The 13,210-nt window shown below is 36.7% G+C and overlaps 1 protein-coding gene and 1 pseudogene across 7 annotated transcripts in view; both read right to left on the bottom strand.

Moving 5' to 3' along the window:
• Positions 1-13,210, bottom strand: part of PHTF2 (putative homeodomain transcription factor 2) — a 127,058-nt gene that overhangs the window by 50,618 nt on the left and 63,230 nt on the right. For 4 of the 7 annotated variants that reach the window (XR_008296887.1, XM_015069731.3, XM_053218569.1 and 1 more), the window contains one exon: positions 5,839-5,895. Coding sequence is in view for 3 of the 7 variants with exons in the window: in XM_015069731.3 (XP_014925217.1) it covers positions 5,839-5,895 (57 nt within the window). In the remaining 4 variants the exon portion in view is untranslated. Of the gene's footprint in view, positions 1-5,473; positions 5,569-5,838; positions 5,896-13,210 lie in introns of all 7 variants that reach the window. The other 3 variants (XM_053218572.1, XM_053218570.1, XM_053218571.1) reach the window with 2 other exon arrangements.
• LOC106972720 (diamine acetyltransferase 1-like) lies at positions 5,902-8,469 on the bottom strand (annotated as a pseudogene).

Below are 13,210 nucleotides of genomic sequence, written 5' to 3' on the forward strand. Positions count from 1 at the left end.
ACTGGCAAAAAATTTGAGTCACCCAATGTGCACATTCCCATCTGAAGTCAAACAAGGCAACAATCTGCCTTCTTATTTCAGCTCTCATGCTGTAAATATGCATCCTTTCACAGTCTGTTTTCACAAAGTGCTGGTTTTTGCTTTTTTTATGCTTCTTGTTGGTATTTTTGTTGTTTAAAATTGCCCTCAAGCACAGTGCTGAAGTGAGTATAAGAAGGCTGAGAGGTGCCTCACTGAGAAAACGTGTGCTCCATAAGCTTTGTTCGGACATGAGTCATACTGTCGTTGGCCATGAGTTCAGTGTTAGTGAATCAACAATATATATTAAATAAGATGCCTTTCAACAGAAACATACAAAAACCAAGTATAAGTACTGATTGGTTGACAAAAGAGCTGTGACTAGAGATGGAGCAATGGTCAGTATCTGCTAGTTCAGTGTTTGTGGTGACTTTATAGAACAAAACTCCTGCAAATAACGAGAACTGACTCCATCTGTATTCCCATTCTAACGTCATGATCGAGTGGCTAGCAGAACTATAAATCACTCCCAACATTTTGCAAATTGGGAAAGCAATTCTAACAATACACATATGGAAAAACAAAATTTCTTTAATAGAGCACTAGATGTTGAAAAAAGTTTGAGATTTAATCTTTATTAGTGCCAACAAATTTGAAAATGGTAACATACTTTGATTTACTTATTTTACATATTCTTTTCCTGATAATTTGAAAATAATCTTATTGCCAATGTTTTATGGCAAACCTGAAGCTTAATTTACTGCTATGTACCTATAATTTCTAAAGATTGTTTTAAGAACTTAAAGTCCTTTGAGAGGAACAGTAAATTATCTTGATTTATGCAATTATGTTGTTTTTCAACAACACAAGATTCATTCTTCTTGACCTTTTTTATGTGGTTCATTTCTTATTTTATATTTTATTAAAATATTTATTTTGAGCTACATTGTAGAATCATAGCATAATTGCCAGTTTTGATAAAACTCCCCTTCAAGGTAACCTATCAGACTATTTAGAGTGTTAAAAAAAAGAAAAACAAAGAAAATTTTCACTGATAAATCTTCTAACATTAATTATTTCAATCACAAAAATAAAAGATATTAGCACCCACAGGTGAGCATTCAAAAAATCTGATTTTAATTAAGTAGATATTTTAAGTTGGAAAAATTTTTAATTGGTTTAGAGTAGACTATATTCAAACAAAATAGCATAGCTTTCAGGTACTAACTATAATTATGGACCACCAAAAGTTTAAATGAACAAAAAAATAAAAACCAAGTTAGTTTAAAATAAAAGATGTTAATATTTTTTATTAAAATTAATAAGATTTTCTAGTTTACTGATCAAACTAGAAAGTAGAAACAACTAAGTATTAGAAATATAATTAATCTCTAAGAATCCAAATAATATATTCTTTATTGAATACTTAAACTCTCATAGTACCTTCCTAAGGTGCAATGACACAAATTATATGAAGTTTTGAATTTTTTTAAATCTGTAAGTACACACAGATAATGTTGAGCCAAAAAGCTTAAAACAGCTGCTTAAATTTAGAAAGTACTTCTGTTCAATGATGCAGACTTCCCATGCATGGAACTATTATAATACTTAGACTCCACCAAAGGACGTAACCATCAGTTTCACTTTCCAGAAATCCTATTTAGTTTTCCCCATCCTGTTTTTCCTCTATAATGACTTTAAATAGCATGGTTCTTTTTATTGAAGCTTTGAAACTCTAGTAAGCACTAAAGCTGGAAGAAATTCCACATTAACTTTTAAATTTGGGTTAAGGTGATCAGAAAATGTAAGTTTTCAGTTATAATTTCTAAAGTGTTTAAGAAAAAAATAATCTGCAACTTACAAAAAACTTTGGCAATATCAACTAAAGGTCTCAATTAAAAAAATAAACATTTCCAAAGAATTTACTTTTATGGCTTTCTTTGGTTTCTTTAGTTGCTGCTCACTGCCATGACAGAGAGACAATCGATTACAGAGGACAAACTCAACACATTCCGTACAGTGTTTTCGAAGCACCAGGTGCTTTAAATCAAGTATTATATTAACACACAGCAGCTATTTCTCTACCTTCCTTAGAGTAAATGCAAAATTATTTTACACTACAATTTGCCTCCACTAAAATGTTTAGCAAGAATGGAATATTTTAGACTTGCCAACAAATTGGCCCCTTTAATTCAAAATAACAAGAGTAAGTTTTAATACCATTTTTAATTCTTCAATTACAATTACAAAGTACTATCTTTAAAGGGAGACATATTCCAGAAAAAAAGTTATAGTTCTTAGTCTTCTCCAAGTTCATCCTGTCAGTGCACAAAGGAATAAATAAGTAACCCTCCTTTACCCTAACCTCTGTTTAGGCATTAAAATAGTTCTAAAAATGAGGAATGTAGTTATTTGTACTGAGCAGCTTAAGAGGTTTCAAGGCATCTTACTAAACCTGTATGCTGCTCATTACTTGCTTGACTATTCCCACTTTTCCTGATAGTCTTGCCAGACTATTGTGTCATGGATCTCTTACTCTTCACTTATATCTCCCTCTTTACCTATTACATGTTGATGTTTCCCTGTGTTCTATTCTCAGCCTTTTCCCCTCATCATCCAATGGAAATCCCCTCACTCCTATAGCTGTATTATATGATATGTTATATAATACACATAGCATACATATACACATTCCTAGATATACACACATTCATACCAAGGACTCCCAAATCTCTCTCTCAAGTACCACCTGGATATTTCTAAAGCACAATTTTAAATCTGCTCCTCTTGTAGTATTTCCCATCACACTCAGTGTTGCCTAAGCAAAGTTTCTAAAACATAAATTTAATCAGGCAACTTTTTTGGCTTAAAATCCTTCAGTGTCTAAAAACAGATAGGGAGGCAAACCATAAGAGAGAACAAATAGGGTTGCTGGCAGGGAGGTAGGTGGGGGGGGGGATGGGTTAAATGGGTGATAGGCATTAAGGAGGGTACTTGTTGGGATGAGCACTGGGTGGGTGTTATATGTAAATGATGAATCATTAAATTCTACTCTTGAAACCACTATTACACTACGTGTTAACTAACTTGACTTTAAAATAAAAAAAGCAAATACCATATGATTCTACTTATAAATGGAATCTTAAAAAAAAAAAGAATAAAAAAGCAGAATCAGACCTATAAACGCAGAGAACAAACTGATGATTGCTGGGGTGGGGAGGCGGGGGTAAGGAGTAGGGAGAGTTGGACAAAACAGGTAAAGAGGAAAGGGAGATACAGGCCTCCAGTATGGAATGAGTAAGTCATGGGAATAAAAAGCAGAGCATAAGGAATACAGTCAGTGCTACTGTAACAGCGATGCAATGGGACAGATGGTAGCTATACTTGTGGTGAACATAGCACAATGTATGAATTTGCCAAGTCACTAAAATATGATGCACCTTAAGTTAATGTAACAGTGCATGTCAACTATACTCAAATAAAATTTTTAAAAATCAAAGTAGCACAGCTCCAGCCATCCAAGATGCTGAAGGGAAAAAAGGCTAAGGGGAGGCTAGTTGCCCCCGCCCCCTCCTGCTGTCATGCAGAAGCAGGAGGTCAAGAAGGTGGTCAATCCCCTATGTGAAAAAAGGCCCAAGAATTTTGGCACTGGACAGGATATCCAGACGAAAAGAGACCTCATCTGCTTTGTTAAATGGCCCCGCTACATCCAGCTGCAATGGCAAAGGGCCATTCTCTATAAATGTCTAAAAGTGCCTCCCACAATTAACCAGCTCTCCCGGGCCCTTGACCACCAAATAGCTGCTCAACTACTTATACTGCCCACCCCCACCCCCGACACACAACAGAGACAAAGCAAGAGAAGAAGCATAGACTGCTGCCCTAGGCTGAGAAGAAAGCTGCCAGCAAAGGTGATGTCCCCTCTAAGAGGTCGCTTGTCCTTTGAGCTGGGGTTAATACTGTCACCACCTTGGTGGAAAATAAGGAAGCTCACCCAGTGGTGACTGCAAATCATGTGGATCCCACTGAGCTGGTTGTCTTCCTGCCTGCCCTGTGTCATCAAGAGGGGGGTTCCCTACTGCATCATCAAGGGAAAGGCCAGGCTAGGGTGTCTGGTCCATAGGAAGATCTGCACCACTGTTGCCTTCACACAGGTTAACTGGGAAGACAAAGAAGCTCTGGCTAAGCAGGTGGAAGCTATTAGGACCAGTTACAATGACAGATATGATGATGAGATCCACTATCCTGGGTCCTGGGTCCAAAGGCAGTGGCTCACACTGTCAAGTTAGAAAAGGCAAAGGCTTAAGAATTGGCCACCAAACTGGGCTAAATGTATGCTGCTGAATTTGCTGCACATCAAAGTTATAAAAAGTTCTCTTTTTAAAAATAATAATAAAATAAAATAAAATAAAATAAAATAAAATCCATCCATGTCTCCCTCACTGTATTCCAGATTATATTCAGACTTGCAGGTAAGGCAGTCAAGCCCCTCCATGATCTGACTCCCATTTTCCTTTCTGGTTTCGTGCCTAACCATTCCAATTTCCTTCCTCCATCCACCCTATTATCAACCAAGCTCCTGAGGATTCCTCAGTCAGTCATGTTCCTTCCTTCTTGCATATTTATTTTCATATGCTCTCCATTCTGTCTGGAATGTTTTCCTCATTGTCCCTAACGTCTGTCAAACTCGGCTCATGAGTCACTTCCTCTATGCAGTCTTTCTTAACCTCCCTGGGGATGCCTCCCCCTGCACTCCCCATCACAGACCTACACCTCCCTTGCCTAACTGAACTGATCACATTTGTAATTATGTATCTTACTACAAAAATAAAATCCATTCCATCTTTTTGTCCCCATGATTTAATCCTATATTTAACATACTAGATGTTTACACCAACTTTAATTCTTCATGAAAAGTTTAAAGATTAAAAATGACCAATGGCAAAGAACCTTGCCCTTTATCATAGATGACTGAATTGTCTAAACACTGAGATTTTTTTTAAGTAACTGTTAAAACTGGTTTCCAGTCTAATATACATCTTTCTATACAAGATAGAAAATGTCAAGCAGCTAAAGTAACATTCTCTGGGCTCAGATTAAATTTAGCTCGTGCAGGAACACACAGATTAGTATTATCTATGCAAATGAAAAATATAAATATTATCAAAAAAGAGCAACTGCTGAGAAACAGAATAAATTTGGTTAAAAAATAGTTTTCATGCTAGCAAGGAGCCTATGACAATGTCTTATCAGCATAAGTGATTACATGAAAACCACCTAACACAAAAACACTTTAATGCTTTATTTTCCTAAGTTCTTTTAAAAAATGACCAACTTTTCAGCGAAACTATTTGCGTCCAAGTCATTCTTGTTAGTAGCACCAAAAGCAGATCTCAATGAAGCAGAGCGGCATTTGACAGGATCACTCAGGCGGGAAAAGTCCTGAAACACTTACCAGTTTAATAAACTGTACAGAGCAATGACAGCATCAAAAGGGAGGAAAAGCAAACTAGAAGTATAAGGTGACAAGTGAAAGGGGAAGACAGACAGCTGATAAAAAAATAATCATAAGAAATTAAATTTTAAAAGAACAGAAAGATGCTAAAAAGCAAAAACAATAAATAAATAAATCATCAGAGGTAAAGACACATGATTATGCCAGCATAAGAGTATACCTCTTTATTTAAAACTTTGGAGTTTATCTCGTTATTTAAAAGTACTTTAATTAAAAGTATATGGAGAGATATAAATTAAAATGTGGTTAATAATCAACTTATAGAACTATGTTTTAGAATATACAAAATGAAATAAACTTGTTACCTTGATTTCTCTTTGCTCAACAGATTTTTCCCATATTTGTTGATCATATGCTCCAATCTATGAAAATAAATAAAATATGACACTGCATTAAATGCCATCGTTGGTACTCATCCAATAGGTAGAATGACTCTGTTTGCATTACAAGCAACTCAGCATTCATTCAGCACAGATGAGATTCAGCTTTGTCTCAGACTTCTGCAATCAATACTGTACTCAGTGCCTCTCAAAGTATGGTTTCAGGACCAGCAGTTTTAGCACCACCTGGGAACTTGTTGGAAATGCAAAGTCTCTGGCTTCATCCCACAGTTGCTGAATCAGTAATATGACTAATAGCACCCAACACTCTGTGTTTTAAAAATTCCTCTAGATGACTCAGACACACTACTAAAGTTTGAGAACCACTACTCTAGGGAAACTTTTTATGTTTTTATTTTATTTTTAAATCAAAGGGGAGTTTATTAAAAAAGAATTAAAACAGAAACTCTTAAGTACCAGTGTGTACATTGTACACACTTAAATGACTCACAAGAATGAAGTTTTTTTCATATACATCAAGATCACACCATCTTGCTGTTTATCAAAAGATGTTCAAGGAGACTCCAAACGGCATACAAGACTACCATCTTAAACAGACTGCATTTCAAACATGCAAACCTGCCACTGGTAATAAAGCTTTGGAATGGGTGTTCATTCTATTATTTGACCACAAACAGGATAGAAAGCAAGATCATTGAGAATTTAATCTAAAATAGAATGAAAGCTGTCATTTTCTGCACCAGCATTCCTCACTCGTCTCCTGCCATTTTTAGCAAATACTCTTTGTGTATCTTGAAGGGTCTCCATCCCTCTTTGCTGTACAGATGAGAAGCACCTCTTCTTTTGTAGAAATTGATACATGGTTCATTCCATTCTGCTACCAAGAAGTGCACGCTGCTGCAGTGACATTTCATTGCAACCTGGCTTAGGTTCTTCAGAATCTGTGATCCTATGCCAAAGCCTCTGTAATCACTCATTATGAATAAGTCCTCAAGATACAACAGTGTGCCAATCCGCAGGTCATACGTAAACTAGTACATGGCAACACCAACAACGCTGCGTCCTTCCAGAAGCCGGTGCTCCTTGGGCACTTCTGCAACCAGGCAGTGGTAGAAAGGGTGCTCTCCGAAACCATCCTCTAATAGATCTTTTTCAGTTAATGCCACTTGCTCTTCCGTATATTCTTATTTGGCCAGTTCCTTGATCAGCCGCAGGATGTCACTGCAGTGGGTGGCAGGGGCTGGGCAGATGACGAATTTAGCCATTCTTGTCTTTTGCTTTTCTTCCTTTTATGGACCAGGCCCCTGTACTTGAACAGCAGGAGGAGGTGGTTCCTCATTCGTCTCCCAGGAGCGTCCCTTTCTCAGTCAGGCTGACACCATGACCCGGCGAATCTCTGCAAGCGACGGAAAAGCTTCACCAGACTGAGACTAGCGCGGCACTGGGAATCTTTATTTCAAATAAACACAATTGCTACAGCTCTGGTACCTTCAAGAAAAAACTACCAATAATAAATTTTTTTTTTCATAAATTTTTTTTTCTTAACATTTATTTATTTTTGAGACAGAGACAGAGCATGAATGGGGGAGGGGCAGAGAGAGAGGGAGACACAGAATCTGAAGCAGGCTCCAGGCTCTGAGCCATCAGCCCAGAGCCCGACGCGGGGCTCGAACTCACGGACCGCGAGATCGTGACCCGGGCTGAAGTCGGACGCTTAACTGACTGAGCCACCCAGGCGCCCCAATAATAAATTCTTTATGGAGTTATTTTTAAAGAACAAAATGTCAATGTTTTACAGAATTAAAAATTCATAAACATGTAGATCACAATTACCATGTGGGTTACGGTTTAAACTGAAAAATAAAGTCTTGAAAGCAATTGAAGACACAGGGTAAACATCAAGTAGTAGAATTCCTTTTAGCTTCTATGCCCATCATTCTCAGATGCTGGAAAGTTCTCTGAAGTACACCTTCAGCGGGGCAGCATGAAGAAACCACTCTTATGGTCCATCTCAGTATTAAGAAACTAAATACTAAGAAACTAAGTTTCCCCTTCGTTCCCAATATCCAACAGGACACTGAAATGGGTCAATAACTTATAGTTTTAACTAAGGATTTTCACTTTTAGCATTAATTGAAAATTAGAATCCTGAAATTAAAACTATTTCAAATAATTACAATTAAGAGACAAAATGGACACCAGAAACAGAGATATTATGAGGAAATTCAGGAGAGAGCACTTTCTGACTCACAACATCATTCTACCTAAAAGTCCTCTTATTTACACATTAAAAAAAAATCTTGTTTCAAGGGGTGCCTGGGTGGCTCAGTCAGTTAAGTGTCTCACTCTTGATTTTGGCTCAGATCATGATCTCACATTTTGTGGGATACAGCCCCACATCAGACTCTGTGCTGATGGGGTGGAGCCTGATTGAGATGTTCTCTCTCCCTCTCTCTCTCTGCCCCTCCCCCTGCTCGCACGCACAAATGCGCACGCTTTCTCTCTGTCTCTCAAAACAAATAAACACTCAAATAAAAATCTTGTTTCAAGGAATGAGAAATTGAGAATACAGGAACGATTTAAAGACAGACATGAAGGGGGCGCCTGGGTGGCGCAGTCGGTTAAGCATCCGACTTCAGCCAGGTCACGATCTCGCGGTCTGTGAGTTCGAGCCCTGCGTCAGGCTCTGAGCTGATGGCTCAGAGCCTGGAGTCTGTTTCCGATTCTGTGTCTCCCTCTCTCTCTGCCCCTCCCCCATTCATGCTCTGTCTCTCTCTGTCCCAAAAATAAATAAACGTTGGAAAAAAAAATTAAAAAAAAAAAAAAAGACAGACATGAAGGAGGTAGAATAAAATGATTACATGATTCTGTAAGAGCCCTTCATTTTGATTATTCTCTCTCAGACATTATCTTATTCATACTAATTTCTCTGGTCCTATTTAAATCCTTTTCTCTTTTTCACTGCTTTCCTGTGACTCCTTTCTTATTTTTAAAATCACTGTGTGATATAATATACCCTGAAAATTAAAATCTTAGAACACCTAGACCAAGCCACATGGACTGAACAACTCACTTATATGTAACCGAATCTGCCATGAGTGTCTCTAAAGCAGGGTAGATAATCAGTAACCAACTGGTTGGACTTAGTGGCAGAGCTGACCTGCAGTGACTAGATGTCCTTTACCCTCTTAAATTCTGAATTCAATCAAACAATCATCTTCTTTAAAATCAGAAGAGGTAAGTATGGGGACATAGATTCCACAAGAGTAATTCTGCTCTAACTTGATAATTCAGAATGACTGGGATTAATTTAATCAAAACTTACCTTTAAAATGTGTAACTATTTCAATGGTACTGTATATTTTTTAGTGAAACAATAACCAAAACTAATAAGGAATAGGCACTAATTTGTTTTAATGATTATATTGGCAGTATTTGTTTGCATGTACAAAAGAATGTACTAAATTCTAAAGAGAATTTTAAAAAGAACTATATTTTTTATTTCAAGATGACTCAAGAATATGGACATGGAATCAGGAATATAAAATAATGTATATGCAAAAGACCAAATCAGAAATACATGTTAATTGTTGGCCTACCTAGGTTTGATACAATCCCAGTACAGTACTCAGTAGCTCCAGGCTTAAAAAGGTTAGGAAAGTCTAATAAATCTTGAGGTGAAGCAGTGGCTAAAAGGAGAAAAGCTTTTTGAAGGCTGAGGTACTTGTAAATAGCATCATGTAACCCTAAAAAAAGGGCAGTGGTGGTGAGGGATGTTCCTATAAAAAGGATATATATTCCTATAAAGAGGATAAAGATGGCTTATTTTACTGGGGAGTCCATTTTTCCCCCAAAGATTTAATGGGTTAGAGGAAGAACAACTTTTACTGTAACAGAATGTGGGATCTTAAAACAAAAAACAAAAAACAAAAAAAACTAGAGAAGCATCACTTTCAATTACAAGCAATTAAATGTCTCTCCAAGTGGAAACATCAGTTTTCCTTTGCAGCAGACATTTTTTGTTTTAAAAAATACCACCAGAATGGACCCTTTAGTTACATAAGCAAATAGACTACTTCCCTGAAAAAAATTGTGAGGGTGCTGTGAACCTAAATGCAGGTGCTTTAGATGTTCGTGGCTCTGCTTAGTGATGCATATGCCATTAACAAATTACTCTTAAATAGACATTCAGACCTAATTGCGTCTGAAAATTGCTTGGTTTTTTGGGATATGTGTGTAGCACATCAGAAGTATTGTGAAATAAGGGTGGTGACAGGATACCAGAAGGGCAGGGAAGGAATTCTCAAGACCCCTTCTGGTCTAAAGCCTCATTTAATTCCACGCTGCAATCTGTCACGATAAATCAGAACCCCAGTGGCTGAGTTCAAGCTTTTCCCCTGAAAGAAACATGATCTTACGGTCAATCATCACAGAGCAAGAAAAGAAGTGAAACTCAGACTGAAAAACAGAAGAACCATCTTCTCAAGACTTAGGGTCAGGGATGAAGAATAAGCTGCAGAGCTATGCTAACAAAATTAAAAAACAAATAATTCAATACACTTTCCAAAGATTCTATTCTACACACAAACACTTGGCAGACTTGACTAAGTCACCTAACCTTAACAACTGTTGTTGTTGTTGTTTTTGTATTTCTTCTACATAAAATTAAGTCACAAAGCTGAGTTCAATTATAGTTCTCTGCAAAAGATCAGGACAAAAAAATTACATTATTTTTTAAATGCCATACAAAAAGTTAAAGGAATCTCAGCAGTAGCATTTGTCCAACAGAAAAGAAATTTAATCAGATAATATGTTCTTAAAAAAAAAAAAAAGATAATATGTTTTCCCACCGAGAAAAGAATGTTATGTAATATTTTGGCTACTTCCAAATTTCGGTTACTTCCTCTCTGTTCTCCCCTGCCCTCCACTGTTTGGATGTTTAGAAAAGTGCCCCATATTCTATGGAAACAAAGGGATATACATACAAATAATGCTTTGTTGGTAAACAGACCAACCTTCTGTAAAGTACCTTACAAAATACCAACGTAATTAATGTATGAGTAGTTATATGGCTTTCAAACCATATTCTTCATAACTGACCATCTATTTCAAGGAGGAAAAAACACTTTCTCTCGAATTATGAGAGACTACTTTGAAATCCTGATTTACATTTGATGTGTAGGCAACCATTTTGTACACGTTAAGAAAGTTCATTATCTGCTGCAATTTTATTAACACTCTGGTTATTACTCCCACAGATTCCATGAACACCTAAGCCTCCGGTGTACTCTTACCCAACCAGAGCTGACCTACAGTTAGCTTTTTTTTCACCTGGTTCCAGACCAAACACTTTGCCCTCTACAAATCATTCTGTATCTGTAACATTCTATATCTGTAACATTCTGTATCTGTAACAACAGGTCTGGCAATCCTGTATTGATTTGTTACAATACTTCCCATGACAGTAAGGGGAACTCTAAACTTTCTTCCTACAGGCTTTAATTCCTAATTACTGTGAGCATTACCTCTCCTGGCAGAACATATAGCTAACCACTCCAATTACTAAGATTGAAGTCATAAGATGCAAATGTCTTCATTTCCTGTCTTCTCCATCTCTAGTATCCGTGTTCTCATCTATTACTTCTAGTATTATTTTCTTTCCTCCTATTTTGATAAATAAACTTTGAGCCTTTACAGAGGTTGACTGATTAAAAAAAGAAGAAATTGAGATACTACAGTAATATCAAGTGAATTAAAATTGAATCAAATGAATACTATAGATACTTTCTGACCTACAGAAGACTATCATAAAACGAAAATGTAGGGTGCCTGGGTGGCTCAGTCAGTTAAGCGTCTGACTTCAATTCAGGTCATGATCTCACCGTTTGCGGGTTCGAGCCCTGCGTTGGGCTCTGTGCTGACAGCTCAGAGCCTGGAGCCTACTTTGGATTCTGAATCTCCCTCTCTCTCTCCCCCTCCCCTGCTCATGTTCTCTCTCTGTCTTTCAAAAATAAATAAATGTTAAAAAAATTTTAAAAAGAAAATAAAAAGAAAATGTACATGTTATAAATCTGAAACTAATGTGGCTGTTACATTAAGTATATCCCTAAATATATATAGTAGATATTTAGAAAGATCCATGAAAGCCATTATTAATAGATATTATCTAAAAGAAGTATAGGAGAATACTTTTACTTTTTTCTTTACATCATATTCCCCCTCATAATAGATATGTACTATTTTTGTAAAGATTCTAACCCAAAGTAATTTGAAGTAACTGTCTAAGAAATTAATGTTTCTAGCACTAAATAGTATGTTTACAGGGAATCACCTACCTCTACCTATCATCAATCTAATTTTTTATCTTCCTGTACACTGAAACAAAACAAAATGGAGAAGGGGAAAAAGAGGGGAGGACAATGAGGGGAAGTCAGGGATAGACAGGGATAAGGAAGGGGAGGATTGGTGGGTGGAGAAAAAGAGTATCTTTGTCTAGGTGTCTGCCAGAATCAGCTCTGGCTTCTAAGGGAAAAAAAATTGTAATGAATATGATGGTATCAAGAGTACAAATGTTAAAACCTAGATGATGATGAAATGGGAAACACACATCACTAAGGAATTCTAGAAAAGAAATGATTGAAAAACAATTTGAAAAGCTACTCTTAGGTGATCTGATTACCCCTTAGGTCATCACATTCAGAATGGCAGTGGCTCAAATATCAAGAGACTAAAGAGAAGGTGTCTTGCTTCAAAAATGTAGTTACCAATAGTTTAATTAGAATAAGTGCTTAGATAAAAGATTTAGAGTTAACAAATAGACATAAGCAGGGCAAATGGAGGCCCAGATTTGCACACATATTTTAAGCACCTCCTTTCCTTAGAAAATGAACACATACACCATAATACTATATATCAAAGTCCTACTTTTTCCTACTTCTATCATGCTCAGTTTCGGTTATTGGAATCTCCTTTCAGAAACTCTGAAAAGCAATCTATTAATTCTCACAAACATCAAATTTAATTCAAAAAGTTAACACAGAACCCAAATCCCTTCTGAGTTTGGTCCACTCAATAAACTTAATCAGAGGCCAATCATGTGCCAGGACAAATGAACCTTTGATAGCAAAAGTGTGTGTGTGTGTGTGTGTGTGCGTTTTAATATATGAAATTTATTGTCAAATTGGTTTCCATACAACACCCAGTGCTCATCCCAAAAGAAGCCCTCCTCAATGCCCATCACCTACCCTTCCCTCCCTCCCACCCCCCCATCAACCCTCAGTTTATTGTTTTTTAAAAAAAAATTTTTTTTTAACATTTATTTTTGAGACAGAGAGAG

The sequence above is a fragment of the Acinonyx jubatus genome, chromosome A2 (assembly GCF_027475565.1).
Source record: "Acinonyx jubatus isolate Ajub_Pintada_27869175 chromosome A2, VMU_Ajub_asm_v1.0, whole genome shotgun sequence".
Taxonomy (NCBI): Eukaryota; Metazoa; Chordata; class Mammalia; order Carnivora; family Felidae; genus Acinonyx; species Acinonyx jubatus.